A 19568-nucleotide genomic window follows, 5' to 3' on the forward strand; every position below is an offset into this window, starting at 1 on the left:
ACATACATCACATGCATGTGCACTCGAAGATTCAAATACCCACTTTGCTGTTCTTACATGCTCACAAGTCTCAATACCAGAGGTGGACAGAGTAGCCAAAAAATCGTACTCAAGTCAGAGTAATGTTACTTCAGAATAATATTGCTCAAGTAGAAGTAAAAAGTAGTCATTCAAAAAATTACTCAAGAGTAAAAAGTATTTGGTGGAAAGACTACTCAAGTACTGAAAGTACTGAGTAACTGTTTGACTGTAATGTCTGATTTATATCTTTAGAAATGATGTGATCAGACAGACAAAAAATTAAAATAATGTGCAAATTTTGGTATTTCCAAATAATAAAATAAAAAATAGCAAAATTAAATAACATCTTTAAAAAATGACGAGTTCAGGCACAAGAAACACAAATTTCCAAATCTTGGTTTTTCATAGCATACAGCCAGTCAAACAGTTACTCAGTACTTTCAGTACTTGAGTACCGTAGTCTTTCCGCCAAATACTTTTTTACTCTCACTTGAGTAATTTTTGAATGACTACTTTTTACTTCTACTTGAGCAATATTATTCTGAAGTAACATTACTCTTACTTGAGTACGATTTTTTTGGCTACTCTGTCCACCTCTGCTCAATACAGACAGAATTTCCACTTGCACATGTATCCACACACACCTCCCTAACCTACACACACCACCTCACTGTCCTGCTCAAAGAGGGCACCGGGTGACGCAGTCTTTTTATGACAATTATTGATCCTCTGGAGCGCAGTAAAAACTATCCCCAGACAGACAACAAAAATAACTGTAACCATATAACAGCTTCCTGCCAGGGGAACAGATCCCACAGAGCGGCCACGTGACCGGGCTATTCCTGGAGCATACTGTAGACCCCTAGCAGGCCCGGGGCACTGACCAGGCACTCGCTCACATATACAGGATGAGGAGAGAAGAAGGGAGGAGAGGAGAAGGTTACAGAAAAGTATATGTTTAGATTTTGTCAGTTCTACTGGCTGAAAAATGAGCGTTTCATGTATTTCTGTTCACTGAGAGGCTTTCAATTTGATTGTTTATGTGCAGCTCCTCTCCCTCGCCATATGGTGCTGCTCACTTTTAATTATGATAATATCAAAGTCTTTGTCTTGCATAGTCCATTTATGTAATAACATTTTCTCAGTGCGGTACTCGCGACATACGCCGCCCTTCATGCCCACGCGCAATCGCTCCGCCGGTGGAGACATAACTTATCGAATATTTCCTCTTCGCAAACGTAAGTGTCTTCAGAGTATTACACGGCAAAACACAAAAGGAGAGGTGTAAAAGTGTGCTATTGTATTCGGGGCTCGCTGGTTGAATTTGTACCACAGGGACAATAGACGAGATAAGTCTGTATTTCTCCCCCAGAACAATTTGGCTGTCAGTAGGGAGGAATAACTGTTATAAAGCTGTCTTTGATTCCGCCACCCTGTCATTAATAGAGTCGGCTAAAACACAGCCCTTATAAGCACAGTGACTACCTGAGAGGAATTATACAATGACAGAGAGAGTGGAACCCTTGATGTTGAATATTGTATACTGTAGGCTATGGTAGTGCTTTCCAACTTGTTTTGTTTGACATATTCCCATGGCTCTATTGTGGGCGCAACATCACCTCTACACCAGACTTATTCCACAAATGATTGGCCTCATGGAGCCGCTTGAAATAATTTCACATCAGAGGACACTGATCCTGCAAATGTCACTGTTCTCATACATTTTGGATCTTACTCAAGTTATCCCTCAGTAGGCGATAGCTAGACAGTAATGTGTTAAAGCTTATATTGCACCAGTTAAATGGATATATAAACAGAAAAGAAGAGGAAAACCTGCATTAAATAAAGGGAACAAGTAACATAGAAGCAGGGGGACAGAGGAGGTCTGGATATGATCTGCAGATTTAGAGCAGTGAGCTGGCTGTCAGACAAACAACGTTCTGTCTTGTCAAACTCCAACACTCCACAGTCCACATTAAGTTCTGGCTCCCAGCCAGCCCGGTGACAGAAACCTCTCATCAATGCCATTCTTCATCCGTCCTCAGAGTGCCATTGTCTGCCATGTTTGAACCACTTCAGCTCTGATCTCTGTTCAGACCAACATATAATATAGTCACTGAAGCACTGAAATCCTGGCGTCACAGTCTGCACACACAGACACACATTTCTTTCTAAATACTACACACTGGCACACAGAGTAACTGAGAGAGACTCCAAAGAAAAGTGACATAACAGATCTTATTTCATTTTCCTAATAACTTATCATCTGTCTGCGTTATCACCTCGTTAGCGGTTGCGGTGGTAGCTCCACTAAATGAGACATAACACTGACTAGCGCTGTGCAGCCCTCCTGCCCCTCCAGGGGAGCTTTCAGCCGGGGGAAGGTCTGTTTGATCTTAACACTTATCTGCTTCATTTCTGTTCTCTTATGTGGTACTCACCAACCATCACTTTGATTTGTGGTCAGGCTCAAGTCAAGTGCATTAACCACACCGCACACAGATGTGTACATTTGGCTGCATAAACATACGCACAAATACACACACCATCAAAACGAAATTGTCCTTTTTGCACACCTCAGACGGAGTGCAATGAATGCGCTCAGCCTGCCAGGTGTTTGATAGCATGTTAGAGACTGTTTGTTTAGACTGTAGTCTCATGTGCTGCTAAAGAAAACACGAGCACGTAGTTGGTGCTGTGTAACGGACAGAGTAATTTTTATTTTTTCATCTGCCAGAATGAGTCATTTGCTTAGTATTCACTCACAGACAAATCTGTAAATTGCTGCCTTTGTTGCATCCAGATGTCCGATCCCATAATTATTCCAAATTAAAGCAAAGTTCTGTACTAAAATTGAATAACTCGCAGCTCTGTTAAGTACTCTTGAAGAGTTAAAAATGAATCACTTTCATCCTAACGAGGAATGAAAGCTACAATCTGTGCATCAAAACCAATGATTAAGATTTTGCTCTTTTAACAAAGCACTGGACGCAGATATTTTAGTGTCATACTGTACAGCGTTCATTCTTTTATGTTCAAATGAGCTCCCAGTTGAAGAAATGCACCCATAGCCTTTCAAATGTAAAATAATTACTATGTCACAGCTCGTTCAGCTGTAGCATCAGAAGCAACCTCAGAATTTGTGTGTTGATTTTCATATGCTACATTCATGCAATGCAGGCAGAATGGAAGCTCTCGTGTCATGAATTTCCACGATGTCACCGTGTGGCAACAGCATTTATACAGCCTAAAAGTAGCTGCTTGAAGCTTGTTAAGTAATTGAATCTAACACAAGCAGCTTAGTACGTTTTTAGTTTGCAGAATTGATTTAAAGACAGGAAAAAATTGTCTATGCTGCACGCATAAGTGAAAAGCAAATCATCAAATAACCAAAACTGAAAGGAAAGAATGCATTTTTTCAACAACAAAAAAAGTTGCTTTACTTCAGGTCTTCAAACCTACCAGACAGTGAAGACACACTCAGATAAATAGAATTAGGCAGCGGATAACCGTGGCACAGCACCAAAGAGGGTCAGTCAAATTGAAAACATACTATTTCCCTGCTCTGTATCCTATTCCTGTACGCTAGTCCTGTGCATCTATATGTGAAATAGATTCGCATGCCATCCAGAGTCCTTCACGCTGCTTGGTAGCGACGTCCCTAAATATAAAGGAAGGTAAGTATGCATGTAGATTAGGTCGAGCACAGGAGATGCACCTCGAGAAGCAGTTGGCCTGTTTTAGCGGAGGAAAGTATTTTTCTGCTGGAGAAAGAGAAACACTGGAGGGTAGGCTTTTCTGCAGTGTCTGCAATAAGAGTGTTAATTTCTGGAGGTGTCTCCTTTTCGATGGGGGTTGTTGCTAAAGACTAGAAGGGAAGAAGGGGGGAGTTAGGAGGTTTGGGGGATGCTGGGGGCTTCTAGTAGCAGGTTATCTGTTTAAATAAAGCCTTGCAAAGCTGTGTGATCGGGGGAGGAAAAACACACATGCAGAAAAAAAGGCATCACTGCAGACACACTCTGAAGCACATGCATAAAAGGCAGTAAATTCTCGAGGTTAACATGCAAGAGGTCACCAAAGTGAGCACAAACAGTACGTCGCTTTTTTCCAAAGCCTTCTGACTTATTGTTTCCACCCTTTAGGGTGCTGTGTTTGTGTGTAAAACATGTTTTATAGAGAGCAGAACAATAGTAAAGGACTGGGTTTCTGTTAGAGCAGCAGTGGGAACCATTTGAATTCTTCTTGTGGTTTTGGTTTTATTTTTTTGTTTGTTACACTAACAGCTAAATTAGGGAAATAAGCAGGAGTTTAACATCGCTAATTACACATAGTCATACATGACAAAATGGGTGTTTCATAGGCCACAAAAAACAAAACAAAAGCTCAGTCTGTGTTTGATTCTCTGCGTGTAAGAAGTCATGAAGTAAATGAGTTTGTGCTTGCTTATTATCCGCTCACTTATCTTTGTGTCTGCAAGAAGCACGGTGAGAGGAAGAACGAAAAGATAGCAAAAGAAAGAAAGAGAGGAAGAGACGCTGACAGACACATAGAGAACGAGTGTGAAAGTGTTGTAGATAAAGAGTGGAGATTTCAGATATAGCCTTTAGCAGTTCAGCCATGATGGTGGCTGAACACAGCTGTCAGACCCAGATGGTGAGGTGCTAATAACATTCAGAGTTTTGCAGCGCACCGTTTATTTTCTAATAATAAAACTGTTAGCGCTTGCTAATAGCATAGCCACTGCCTGCCAAGCACACGTTCCGGCTGACACTCACACCACTCCGCTGCCATTTACGTGCCATACTGCCGAGCCGAATGGGTCTATAGTAGGCCCTTACACAGCAAGAAAGACACACAGTCGCATACTGACCAGAGGAGCATTATGTGTAGCCAAGCAGATCAGAATGGGCAAGCAGAAGTGGGTGTTATAAACATGAAGAAATAAAGGTGGAGGCAAATGCAAAACCTTAGGAGGACATCAGCAACTTCTCTCGTAGATCGGATTTTTTTCTAGGAGGTGTATTTCGGTAACTTTATGTCTCTACAACTCCGGGTATTTGTTCCTTTTGAGGGCGAACAGAGAGCCTTATTATGGACAGTCAGGCCTGCGATCAGATGGGTGTATATGTGTGTTTGCTTAGTGAGTGACTGAGTCACCCTTTGCCAGATGCTGCTGAGGTGTCTGCAAGGAATCAGTCAAATCTACTGCAGCTCATGTAGTATTAGACTGTAGGGTTTCTTTGGTTGAAAATTATACTTTGAAAGCTGTTGAAACGTGCGTTTTAAAAATAACAGATTCGTTTCTGAAATAAGAAGTAACGCCGGTGCACACTGAATAGAAATGCATTCAGAATAGCACAAAGAAAATGAGGAAAAAAATATGAAACCTGTAATAAAACTTTCGTTTAAAAGGAAAATCAAATTCATGAATGGCTGGTGTCTGGACCGGGCAGATTACCCAGACTCCCAGGGACAAAAACAAAAGGTGCTATTCTGCGAAACGGCTGACTCATCACAGTGCGTTCTACAATGGAGAGCTACTGTGGCGTGACACAGTATGTCACTGACCCTAAAAGACCGCTGTTTCCTTTTATAGACTTTCCCATTTTAGGTTCGATCGATAGTCTGCTGCCATGTCTGATTTAAAATTATATTTTGTCTGCCTATTTTGAAGACATTTTTCACTTTATGTTTATGCAGTGACTTGACATTTACCAACATTAACAGTGTTCACATGCATCTTTAAATTCTTGCCTTGTGTGACTCCAGTCACTCCTTTCTAACTCCTTACATCTGAGAAATTCATTGTATTGAAGTGTAGGTGTGTGTATGTTTAAAAAAATAAATAAAAAAGAACAGAACGAACAAGCTGTGTTTGTCAGTATCATACGAGCTTGTTTCACCTTGCACGTTATTTATTAAATATTTCAACAGGAGCCAATTTCCCGTTAAGTGTCATTACAGTGTTTCTGCAAACACGCACGCCTGCAATGTGCCACAATTAATTGGACTTCATTTCCGGGAGATAATTTCCGACTGTTAGGAAGGCTGTAAAGGCACATCACCGTGCACATAATTACATAGGAAGGCAGGAGCAGCCTGCAGAATTTATCTTCCACCCAAATATGAGAGGCTGGTGAGTGGGACTCTGCTCCAGCCTTTGAAGAGGCATTTATGTCTGTATGCTAACAGTCTCTAAATGAGCTAGCACTGTCATATCACTAAGATGCAGCTTCATTTAGGTATAAACTCACTGAGTCGGTGCTTCTGTATCACTGAGACCCTCAAAATATTTACTGAGCGAATGAATTACAAAGATGCTGAATTAAATTACATCGTCCTGGTGGACAAGGGAAAAAAAACAGAACAGTACTGGAACAATAAACCAGAAAAAGCAAACAACATGAATTAACTTTAAATTAACTCTGTATTCAGCAGTGGGTCTCCAGCTGTCTCATGTAACTGAAAGCAGAAACCTGTGTCTGGGGTAATTGAGCCCCCCTCTGCCAGAGTTATCATTTTGCTTATCATTATACAGGGAAATGTAACAGAGGAAAGCAGCTAGTTGGCTCAGAAGCAAAATCACCTCTGCACCGAAAGGCTTGAAATGGACAATAATAAAGACAAGATGTGAGGTGCTTGGAGGACAGGAGGGCTGTCAAATGCCACGGCGGGGGTGCTTTTGTTAAAGGTCTTTCCAGTCAGAATTTGTGGAAAACTGGAATAGAGCAGAGCTATGAAAGGAAGAGTGTTGACTTAAAAAGGAAATTAAATGATTCGTGGAAGTCTATGAGGTGTATGAAGCACTGGTGAGTTGTTAACATGGAAAAATCTGGTCTGTCTGTGTGTATTCGTGCATGCTTGTGTGTGCACGTGCAAGTGTGTGTGTGTGTGTGTGTGTGTGTGACAGAAGGTTCCGGGGCTGCTGTGTGCAGTACCGGCTGGCAGGGTGGCTGTCAGAATGGCCCTGTTTCCTGTGTCAGCTCTAAAATAGGTCCAAACACAGCAGAGATGCACGACACACTCTGGCTATTTACAGCACTCACACAGTGTGTGCACAGGATGCTGCCAAGTGTATGGAACCAGACGCACTCTGTAATACTGTATCTGCTCACAGACTGAAGGAAATGTGTATTCACTTTCAACAGCATGCACTACAACAATGCAAAGGAATGCTGCAAGAAACTACATCTTTAACCGCGCAAGATACAGTGTAGCCAAGATTCTCGTGTGGAATCTTTTGCACCTCACAGTAAATGTGGGTGAGTCAGCGCGTGCACGCCCTTGACCCCTCCATATGTAGGTGTTGTGAGACTGTCGTGTACGGTAGGGCCACTGTGCTCCGCTTATGTCATTGCACCCGCCTCCTGTTCACTGGAACGTTGCCCTCTGTGTGTACGTGACAACCGGCAAACCTCCCAAATGATTCAGACATGCTACCACCTTGCTGCCTTGCTCTGAGCATAAATCTTTCCATGTGCACACACACACAGGTAAACAGATACTCAACACTCCAGTGCAAGAACAGGTTAGTCCACGCACTCGTGATCACAGTTTCTTATCATTTAGTCACATCCCACATTGAATTTTACACTGAATTTCATCTCATTTTAAACCATTCTTCTTGGAAATAACCAGTTCTCTACATTTTGATGTCTGCTTTCCTCCTATTCACAGAGCATTGACAGTTTTGATCTATATCTAAATATCAGTCGCTGATCACCGTTTCACAATGAACCCACTCATCTGAAACCAGGCTGCCTGACACCGCATCCCCGCCTCTGTCCATTTACTGCCACGCTTGTTCATGTAAAGCAGCAGAAAGTCTGCAGTCAGTCGTCACATTTTATCACTTACAAAAAACTGTACCAACAGTCTGACCTCAAAAATCACACTGCAGACTATGCATGAGAAAACTAGCAGTTATCTCAAGTGAGATTCTTGCACCTCATGTTCTGCTTATCTGTCTGTGTCAAACCATAATTGCAACACTGAAATCCTTAGTTTCTGATTTCCTCTTATGCAGACCTTGTACATGGAGGCACCCACAAAACTGAGTCAAGTCAGGTTTGACGCAGTCTCTAGTAAAGCTGTTATCATCCGCGTTTGGCAGTACCTTGTCGTCGTGTGTGTTTTAAGGTCCACCCCCGCTGTTCCCATGCAGCGCGACAATGCTTGATCGAGAGCCATGAAAGATGTTTGAATATTTGCAAGATGCCCCACCTATCATATCGCTCAGGCGAATAAAATTCTTAGCAGTAGTTGTTTGGCCATGTTTGCCCACTACATAAGTGTTGTGAGTTTTATCCACCGCTGTTTTTAGTTTCTCAAGTAACCCCCGTCAGAGGTGACATTAAGTTTGAGGCTATTTTTGGTTTCGCTTTGGAGCTCACCCACACTTTCTCTGATGTGTGGTCCTCTGTTTCACGTAGCATTTTATTTTGATCAAAATTTCCATCCCTAGTTTCAATTTCAACATCGAATGCTTACGGATTATTTCCCATGTGAGGTGCAAAGCAGAGAGAGAAGACACATGAAAATCAACAGATGTATTATTTTCAAGAAAGCACTCTAATGCTACATGATAGAAAAAAAAAACAAAACATGCACACTTTGACATGGAAACACAAGCAGAGAAGTTTCCCAGAATATTTTGGGAAACAAAAGATGAAGCAGTACAAACTCACAGTCAAACTGGGGCTCAATTTTAGGTATGACTGCTGCCCTCAGAGTCTTTGTCCTGCCTATTAGCCAGCCTGTCTGTTTGTGTGTGCATCTGTAAGTTCAGGAGGAAGAGCTTCAAGTGAAACGAACTGAGTGGAGAGGAGGCAGCCATATGGCAGCAACTATCAGCGTACACTGTCATTTTCAGTCATCAGGGCCTCTCGAGCAGAGAAGGAGAGGAGGAGACTTATCTGGAAATTGATAAGGCACTCAAGCCTTTCTCAAATTTTACAGGAATTATTTTGATTGCTAGTGAGAGCAGCAGAGCTTTGAATTTTATCTCCCTGTTTCTGTTTGCCTACATCAGTTTCTTTGTCTCTCACATTCCTTCCCCATATGGCTCCCCTCCTCTTCCCTCCTGACTCGCTTCACCTCATTGTCTATCACGTTTTCCCCCAAAATATCTTTCTATGCACATGCAACTGTCAGTCTCCATCTGGGGCTGCTGAGAAGGGAGTGTGAGCGCTTATTTCTGTCTGTTCTATGTGTGCGCGCTTGGAGTGTGTTAATATACAGAGGTCATGATGTCAGTGTTTAACATCCAGGCACCATATGACCAAGCTTTGAACCAGAAAAGTGAACCAAGAAATCTTGTCTTAGTCGATTTGCGTGTGCATGTGCGGGAGCATGTCTTGCTTGCACTTGTGCTCCATGAACCGGAGAGCTCGGATCAGATGCTTCCAGTGTTGGGCTTATAGTTGCTTTGAATGGGCCAGGCTGTGCTCATCTTCTGTCTAATCTTCCTGCTCTGGTGAGTGTAGGGAGGAGGAGAAAAAATCCATAGTCTTTTCATCCTCCTGTGACCACTGTGCCTGTGAGACAGCAGCCGTGGGAATGGAGATGGATACAGGCAGCCCTGCCTCTGACCTCCCTCTACTCCAACACAAGGGTGGAGATAAACAGGGCCACAAGGATCGCTAACATCTTTCTTTCTCAGGCACACACAGACACATGCACACACACACACACACAGTCATACCGACACACACACACACACACACACACACAAAGGCACAGACATCTCATTAAAGCAATAGTAGGTGAATGTTGCAACAGCAGTGTGCCACTGGGAGAGAGGTCTATTAGGGATACTATCAAGAGACGAGGGAAGGAAATGAGTCAGTGTGCTGGTCCTGTGTGCATCTAATTCTGGTATGGCATATGTATTTGACGTATGTCTAATTTTGACCCAAGGGATCCTGCCAAGAAGCCAGTATTAATACTTATTGGCTGAATCATTATGATACTGTAGTGACTGGAGAGTTAATAAAAGAATTCCTACAATAAATATCTATAACCCATAGTATGTGTGTGTCAGAATGAAAAGGACTTCTTCACTCGCAATCCTGTGCATTTGTCCAAAAGCGCGAAAGACAACGAAACCAGACTGCTTGAGAGAGCATACGGCAGGCAGTTCATCCTAAATTACTCTTTCCTCCTCTCCGTTTCCTGGGGATTTTGGAGTGATACTCCCCTCCTGCTCCCTCGCTCCCTCAGCTGTCACAACCCGTCACCACAACTATTCCACTTCAGCCGCAGGGACGGCGGGAAAGCTTTGTCCCTCTCCATCACCCTGCCTTCGCATCCCTCTCACTTATGGCAATTGTGGCATACTGAGGTTGTACGTTGAGAACACATTTGCTTCTATCCTTAGTTTTTTGTGTGTGTGTTGGTGTTGACCTATTAGGTCAAAGATCAACAGGGAAGTAATGATGTAGTTTTTTTTTTCTAACAAGCCTAATACTGCAGAATGTCAGCTTGGAAAATAAACACAGAGCCCCATTCCTTTGGTCATGGCTTGTATCCATAGAGATGCATGTGTCTTATTATGGTTTGTCAGGGGTCATTAGTGTAATCCAAGCAGACAGAAGTTTATACTGAGAGAAGTACGCCATAGTATTCTCTTTCTGTTTGTGTCTTTTTTTTGTCTTAGCATCTATATGCAGCCGCTTCCGATAATGTCATCCTACACTGTTCCCCGCTCCTTGCAACCAGACACTATCAGCTGTGAACTCATCACTCTCCTTTAATGACCAGGTCGCAGAGAGGAAGAAGGAAGAAAATACTAAGAGCACTGTAGGGCGGCGAAGATGTTGTGTATGTTTAATAAAAGCGGTTGGGTGTGTGAGGGATAAGACAAAGTTTTCTCAGTTCAGTGAAAGTGTGTGGGTTTTTATTCAATTTTGTTTCATCTTTGCCACAACATTCTTTCCGTGGGGTCTCACACCCTTCCAATCTAAGAGGAAAAAACACACACACGACAGTAAAGTGACCAACAAGTTGACAGTGTGGTCCTGCCTGGCATGCCTGTGTTTCACTTCCCAGAGTGACCTCCTGACACATGGTCATTAACGGAACATGCCTCTCTGACAGTATACTGACATACAGAAGTGTGCCGCCCTCCAGCCTCAACGCTTTAAGACCCAGAGTCTACAGAGAGCCCTCCTCTATCAGGTCTCTGAGGCCATGTACTCTCCAAGGGTGACACTGCCCGAACTCTGTAATTATAAAATGCAAGGAGCATTCCTCAGCCTGGTTAACCAGAACTATGAGAGAGAGGGACAAATATTTACTTCCCCCACCCCTCCCCCTCTGTTCCTCCTCCTTTAACACGCCCCCACCCCAATAATTTAACAGTAAGAGCAACTCAGCCTTGTAAACACAATAGTTATGTCTGCGCTCACAGAGCCATGAAGTAGACATACAGGCTCCACTACCCCTGCAGCTACTACTAATACAGCCTCTCCTCTCCTCTCCTCTCCTCTCCTCTCCTCTCCTCTCCTCTCCTCTCCTCTCCTCTCCTCTCCTCTCCTCTCCTCTCCTCTCCTCTCCTCTCCTCCTCTTTCCTCAGCTTTCAGAATATTTTGTGTATTTATAGATTAAATGAGGAATGACAGAAACTCAATGGGATATTTCCATCAGTGACATTTGTATCAGTTTTGGGATTTGTACTTCTTTGTAACAGGACACAACGTCTTTCACAAGGTCTGCAAAGCGAGAAAAAAAGAAGAACTTAAAAAAGTGTAACTATGACATTGTTTTTACATCTTTCTCAACTATCAGTAATTATTCTAGCATGCTGTACATTCAGTCTATGGAGACTGAAACAGGCCCTCTGAGACTATATTGCTTGGTAAAGTTGACGTTAGGTCCCACTCACTTTTCTCAATGATGTTATTCTTTTTGTCTCTCTCTAAACGCAATGCCCAGTTATTTTCACACTTAGTCTTCCATCATTTTCATTCTTCCTTCCTCACAATTGGCCTTGCAAGATCAAAAGATCATGTAAGAATCCAGGCTTTAAACTTGATGCTTGTGGAAGCCCCAGTTGCCTAGATTAGTCAACATCCTATGAGGAACTACTGGCAGCTTTGTTTTAGATGTAACAACATGGTGAAGACAACAAGAAGGAACTATTTGTACAAAAACAACAGTGGCGGCTCCAGAAGAGATGATAACAAATGCTGCTATAGCTTTAGTTATATCAAATTTTCGTCACACAGATGCTAGAATCGTTTACCAAAATGCTAACCACACAGCTCGTTACACTGATGACTTACCAGCTTTTAGAGCTCCTCAGGCTGCAGCTTGTTGTTGTTTTTACTCTTTTTCCTTCTTCTACTGTCATATAGTAAATTATTCTGATTAATTAAAGTTATCCAGCGATAGAGAAATGGTTTGTCCAGTCACCTGTAAACTTTCATTCTATCTAACAGCTAGTAGGTGGCAACTCCTCTGGTTGCAAAAAGAATGTATAAAGGTGTATGAGAAAGTGACCCTACTTCTCTCTTAATTTGTTCCCTCGTTAAACATTTTCCTAATGACTTTATAGTCTCATTTGCTAGTTTTACACCTAATTCAAAACAGCATGACATCATTTTGTAAAGTATGGCCCAATTTAGAGTAAAATATGCTATAAAGCAGGATATTTTTAGGGCGGGGTTATTTTGTGATTGACAGATCATCAACACATCAGCATGCGTAATGTCCTTCGATTCTCAGTTAGGTTCACTTCTCACACGTTGGCAGTAGTCTCATGCCAAACTTAAGGCCCGAAAACAATTGTCAACAAACTAGCGGGTAACATCACAACTACGTCCATCTTTTATACACTGTCTATTGTCCGAACCCCATGTAAGCCCTGTGTTGTCTCAGTATGCATTTTGTGACTTTGTTCTTTTAGAATGATGATGTTGGTCATAATGATTTTTATTGTCGGTATTATTAATAGTGTTTCTAATGATAGTAGAAGTATTTTCTTCAATCTGTATGTCTTGTGTTTAATGTAAAGTAGACTGGATCAAATGCTATGTTGGGTGCTATATAAAAACTGAGTTGTTTCATTTGCTCCACACAGACACATATTTGTGCTGTGCACTGATTCAGGAGGACAGCCCTACAAAGCTGAAATCAATAGATTAGTGAGTTGTCAGGAATATATCAGCCAATTAAGGAAGTCTGCATGTTTATTAGTGTGATACCAAATATTCTTTTAATTGCCAGGAGAAACATAAGCCTGGTGACTGCAGAGCACCGACTACGCAGCGGAGGACATGTGTATGTGTCTCATGTATTAATAGGATACTCCACCAGACTGTTTGTCTTAACACTTTGTAAACAGTGTGATATTATCTTAGGCTTTAATATCAGTGTCTGTGCATGCATTACGGGGATCCTAGATTGATTAAATATCCTAACATTTTAATTGAATACATAAAATAGAGAATAACAACTTTTGGTCCGAGTGTTCCTGTCTGACAGCAAGAAATTGAGAGAATTGCATTGTTCTCGGAGGCTATTTGTGTTTGACGTTAACAGGCAAGCACAAATGCATTAAGCCTGGAATGTAAGTAATGTGCACTTAGACATACAGCCTCAGCCACACTGTGTGGACAGCATCGTTTAATGTGCAGCAATAACTCTGTTTGGCTGCTGCTTCTCGTTGCCTTTTTTTTCCCTCACATCCTCTCTATCCCTCTTCCCATTGTCACTCCCTGTATACATTTCTTAAATGGTGCACTAGTGTGAAAGATGAAAGATGTGAGAGGACACTTCATGTCTCTTCAGAGCCATTTGCTTTGCACTGTTCTGTCTCCCACTGGTCCTGTTTTTCTGAGGGAGGCGAACGGATGCTGAAAATGCTCCAGAAACATCTGATATGACGCAGTGGTAGTGCCCGACTTGTGTTCTTGCCTTAAAAAATATGGAGGCATGTTGTGATTCAAGAGCGGAGCTGAACTCTATCAGTATAAATGCAGACTTGGCCTCCACAGAGGAGCCTGGGTGAATGACTGTGAGAGCTGCTGTATGGCAGGATGAAGTGTGTTCATTTCCTTATTTATTGACTCACTTGCTTTTCTCTGAGTGTTTGAAATTAATAACAGCCAGCAGAAATCAGACAGAGGGATGAAAATCAGCACTTTCCCTGCAGTGAAGCCATTCATCAAGCTAACGAGGGGGAGAATAGAAGTGGAGGAGGAGAGGAGGGGAAAAGTGACGTTTGGAGAGGGAGCAGAGAGCGGGAGGGAAGCAGGTGCAGTGTGAGGGAGGGAGGGAGGGAGGGAACAGAGGCGAGGGGAAGGAAGGTAAGTTTGTTTGGGAGGAGAGTCATTTGGAGGATAGCAGGGCAGACAGAAGAGGAGGAGCTGCGTGTCACTCTAAAAAGAGGAGTAGAGATAGAAAGAAGGACAAGTTTGACATTGGAGTATAAATAGAGGGGGAAGAGAAACAGAATGCAGACAGTTTCATCTGGACTGAACGTTCAAGGATTTTCAAGTCAGAAACCACCAGTTCACAGACACAAACAATGACGTGTGCATGTGTCTTTGCTAATTGCTAATGAGTGGATCGTGTGGCTTGATAGACAATTAGAACAGGGGCATCCCAGCCATCTCCACAAACAACCAGCAAACTGCCACAACAATCCAAGAGTGACATGTTCGTCGCTGATGCAGAATGAGACAGATACTAGCTCTCGTTCACTTCCTCCAGCAGCGATATTTTACTCCACTTCCTTTCACTGATTGTTGATGATGGGCCTGCCTTCACCTCAAAGACTTCACCTTGTGATGGGTTTGGTCCCATGCTGCTACACCTCCCCTGCGGTCCACCAGAGACCCAACAGTATCTCACACCCAGAGTCGGGCTGACTAAGCACTTACCACTGAGCCTCTCTTCTCAGAGCGAGAAAGGAGCGCCACACTGAGAACTCTGCCACAGGAAAATAATTAGCAAAGTGGAGCTCTGCCCAAACACTCTGGGCTAAATCTAGTAGCACTTCACAGTCAAATGGAGCCATAAATCTCTCTCTTCCTTTCTCTCTGTTTGTTTGTTTGTTTGCTTGTTTCTCTCATTGTTTCTTTGTGGGGAAAGTATTATTTTCACAATTGAGAGTAAAACTAGTCTTGTTGGTTTTATCTTCATGACTACACATATGAATTTAATCACCTGTAGTACTCATGCAGGATAACTCAGTGAATGCAGTTATCATATTAGCAAAAAGCAAACAAACAGGGAATGCTACAAGCTGCTTTGCACTCTTTCTTCCGTCTGACTCGATCCAAACTTGTGCTTGGTGTGTTGCGATGACGCGAACTGCGCCCGTCTCACTGTACATGGATATCTGTATTTTTAACTTTAAAGTTAGACCACAGTGTATTTGGTCACCAAGGATAAATATAGTCAGCTTCTTCTGAGCAGTCTCCAGTTTCTCACTCCTTTCCGAGAGGCAGGTGGAGCAGCGAGGAGGAGGAGGGGAGGAGAAGGAGGGATAACACCCAGTCTTGAATAAATCATCCCCCGACTTTTGACCCATATGGAGCAGGAGGTTGTTTTTATACTTCTGCACTGCCCCCTTTCTCTCCGTGGCCTCTGCACCCCTCCTCTGTCTCATTCATTTTCTCCTCCACATGACAGGTCAATCTGGATCGATTTCATCTGCCCTCAGCGACTGAGACCAACATCCTGGCACCCAGAAATAGAGCTCTCTGTGACAGAAGAGCCTCTGACCAACCGTTACCGTTAGCATGCAGCTCTGAGAGGGGGCTACGCGGGAGAGGATGGGGGAAAACCAGAACTATTTTGAAAACATTCAGAAGACATAATTTAGTACACAGATGAACTACAGTGACATAAGGCAGTAAGTCACTTGCTGAGACGGGAAACTGATCGCTCCGATGAGATGTGGTGTGTGCAGGTGATACAGCTTCAACGTGGTTCACCCAAACTACCCTGCCGTACACCAGTCACATGGTTAGTAGACTTGCCTACCTCTTACAGTGTGCTCATGTAATCGCACACGTTCGCTCTCACACAAACACACACAAGCATGCTTTCCCCTGGTCTATATTTGCACTCCGCTCCCTTTCTCACAGCCTCTTTCACACACTTACAGTGCATATACACACACCTGGCGTTTTATCTTTGTCAGCATATTCTGGGTCCTTCAACTCCCTGCTGGGCTCTGAACTCCAGTGTCTCTTTGCATGGCAAACCCCTGAGATGCGCCTGCCTTTATAACACACACACACACTCACGAGTTGCAGGTTAGACACACTGGCACTTCCATACCAATGTTTACCTCTGTTTATCTCCACACCAACTCCCCATCTCGCAAAGTAAATACATTTGTGCCTGGAAAAATCTTTTTCTCTTGGCTTAGCGGGATAGAGGCAGTGACACAGTGTCCTGATGGTGTCTAGGCAGTCCAGGCTAGAGTCAGGACACTCTTTCCCCAGGCAAGGACACCAAGACCTGGCTCTCCGTCTCCATCACTCAGCTTGTCCTCCTGGAGCTACGTGGCCAGACTGCTCATCACCACCACCACCCCACCCCCCCCACCCCCCTCATATGCATGGATTTGCATAAAACAAAGACATGGCTCTGCCTGCAATGTCTGCCATGGTTGAAACCGCTAAGAACAGGATCGACCAGACCACACCGCACGCAGCCCCTCTAAGCTCAGCTGGCAGGTTGTCAGCGTACAACATCAGTGTAGCGTGGCGGAATTGCAAGAGAACTGAGATTTACGAGGCCGACTAAGATAGACACCCTCATGGTTTTCCACTTTCATTCATTTAACATCCGTTCCCTTGGCATTGTTTATATTCGACACTCCTTAGCCGTGAGCAGAGGGCACCTAATTCACAGTGATGACGTGGGAGGAGAATCAGAGCACTTAAAACACTTCATCTAAAGATGATTTGTCCTTGTCTTCCCTGATGGCTTTTGTCCTGCTTCCCCTCCTGAAGTTAAGTGGATCTGGAGAAAGGCCAACTACTGATCCCAAGCCCCACTTAGACACAATCAAGTAAATAACAGCAGATACAAATACATGTGTACACACGCATGCACTCACACATACATATATTCTACTTTACGACGGTGGGAAGTCAAGAACACAAGCCTTTTCAGACCTTTTCTCTCTCTTATGTGTCATGACCAAGCACAGCGCAGAGGTTTGCTTTGGAACAATCAGTGAAACCATTACAGGAACAATTGGGTTTGCAATATACATTTGCCCAGGTTCCCCTCTGTCTGTGTGAATTGATTTCAAGCCTAGAAGCTTATTTTTCACTCTTCCTCTCTGCTGTTGTCTGAGACAAAAGACAAAATCTTAACATGCAATTTACATTTGAATGAGTGGCTATAATCTCCAGGTTGTGCTTTTGATCCGGGACAACTGAAAACTTCATATACATGTTGTGTGTGTGTGTGTGTGTACACGTGCGTATGTGTGGGGTTATTTTTCCTGTGTGGATTAAAATAAGGAATGAAAACAGATACCATGATAAGTTTTTGCACTGCGGAGATAGAGAGCGACGTGATGGAAAAAGATATTGCCAACATCGAGAAGGTGTTTGCTCTTTAGCATATGAATTTAAATTGACAAGCTATGGTGCATAATGTATCCATTATGGAGGCCTAACAGACATAGGCATTATGCTTTAAAACACTCAGTGCTATATGTGGTGACTCTATCTACTCTCTATTTAATATAAGAGTCTAATATTCATAATTAGTTATATGGATTTATTGGTGAAGTGATATATTAGGGAAATATAAATTTCATGACCAATAATAATCATGTATATATCATAAATATGTTTGGTATTTGGCATATAGCTGGGATATTTTTAATGTAGACTTGACAAATCTGATTTCAACCATAGTTCTAAAGTTAAAATAATAGGAAAAAAAATTAAAAAGCTGAATGAGATCAAGTGTTTTACCTCCAGGATCCAAGGGCACGGAAGAATGGAGCTTGAAATCACAGATGGAGGAATTTTCTTGATGACCTAAAGGAGCAGATAAGATTGGACAAAACATATCAGAATTGGATAAATGAACAACAAAGCAAATACGCACCTTCTCTCCTTCTCCTCTGCATGTGTCACTCTCTGCCAGCCTGACACACACACACACAAACACGCAGACCCACACAGACAATCACAAAGAAACAAGCAGACCCATTTTGAGTGAGATTCACTCTCACCTTGTCTGTCTGGAGAAATACAGTACATGTATCATAGTAAGCGTTTGATGCGGAGGGAAATGTAAAAATTTGCATGCAAATAGATTCTACAGGCAGAACCCATGCATCAAAACACTGTAACCAGGAGAGACAAAACTAAAATATCTAAGCGTACAATATGCCATCACATGGAAAAAGCAAAGCAGCTTTTTGTCAGGGCCCTTATTCCTGCTTATTTCACTAGATTACAAAATTAATTGTTCCAAAAAGGAAGGAAGAGGTCTGCTTTTCTTACTACCTCATAACTAAAACTTTCATAAGCACCCCCAATAAAACACACATAAGTAAGCATGGTGCTTGTGGTGTGTCCAAATAGTTATTCATATCCCCTATAAATGTTGCTACACAAGTAAAAGCATTAGCTTAGCTCTTAGCTCCCTGTGTGCTGATGCCAAGCTGGGTCCCTTTAAAACGCCACGGAAAATGACAGTTGTGGAAATGCTTTGCCGGTACGCTGTAGTGAAGGAAATTTTAAATCACTGGATTTTCAAATAAATGCCACATAACTCACGTCTGCAAAGTGTATCGAACGTGCAGGACGACAGCTGTGATGCAGCATGATGATGTTAGTGCTGCAGCAGAAAAACACGTCATTGCATCTAAATCACAAAGTGTATACTTTATTGACAGATATCAAGGTTCTGAAGAAAATTTTAAAAGGGTGCTAACTGTGCCCACAAAAGAAATATAGGGGACAGACATGCAGTGTTATTTATGCTGCTTTAAATGCTCTGTCATTCACTGCTATGGCATTTCAGTAAACTGTTGGTGCCAAGGAAAGACACTGAATGTTAATTATTGGTCTTCTCTAAAAGGCTAAATTCACCTTGTGTCAGTGTCTTGTGTACACTGCTCTGCTTCCTGTAACACATTTCATAATACTATCCTTTAAAATTTACGTGAGTAGGAAAATTTACTTACACTCCTAGAAACTATTTATACACACGTGGACAAAATTGTTGGTACCCCTCAGTTAAAGAAGGAAAAACCCACAATTCTCACTGAAATCACTTGAAACTCACAAAAGTAACAATAAATAAAAATTTATTGAAAATTAAATAATCAAAAACAGCCATTGCTTTTGAATTGTTGATTAACATAATTATTTAAAAAAACAAACTAATGAAACAGATCTGGACAAAAATGATGGTACCTCTATAAAAGATTGAAAACTATTTGACCAGAGTGACATGATTAACTCAGGTGTGTCATTTAATTGACATCACAGGTGTTTCCAAACTCATAATCAGTCAGTCTGCCTATTTAAAGGGAGACAAGTAGTCACCCTGCT

The 19568-nt window shown here is 42.4% G+C and overlaps 1 protein-coding gene across 1 annotated transcript in view; it reads right to left on the minus strand.

Annotated features, from left to right (window-relative positions):
* Positions 1 to 19568, minus strand: part of mafa (v-maf avian musculoaponeurotic fibrosarcoma oncogene homolog a (paralog a)) — an 80718-nt gene that overhangs the window by 51715 nt on the left and 9435 nt on the right. Inside the window, exon 2 of the mRNA XM_022190326.2 lies at positions 17976 to 18041. Within this exon, the coding sequence (XP_022046018.2) occupies positions 18014 to 18041 (28 nt within the window). The 3' untranslated portion in view covers positions 17976 to 18013. The remainder of the gene's footprint in view (positions 1 to 17975; positions 18042 to 19568) is intronic.

This window comes from Acanthochromis polyacanthus, chromosome 2 (genome assembly GCF_021347895.1).
Source record: "Acanthochromis polyacanthus isolate Apoly-LR-REF ecotype Palm Island chromosome 2, KAUST_Apoly_ChrSc, whole genome shotgun sequence".
Classification (NCBI taxonomy): Eukaryota; Metazoa; Chordata; class Actinopteri; family Pomacentridae; genus Acanthochromis; species Acanthochromis polyacanthus.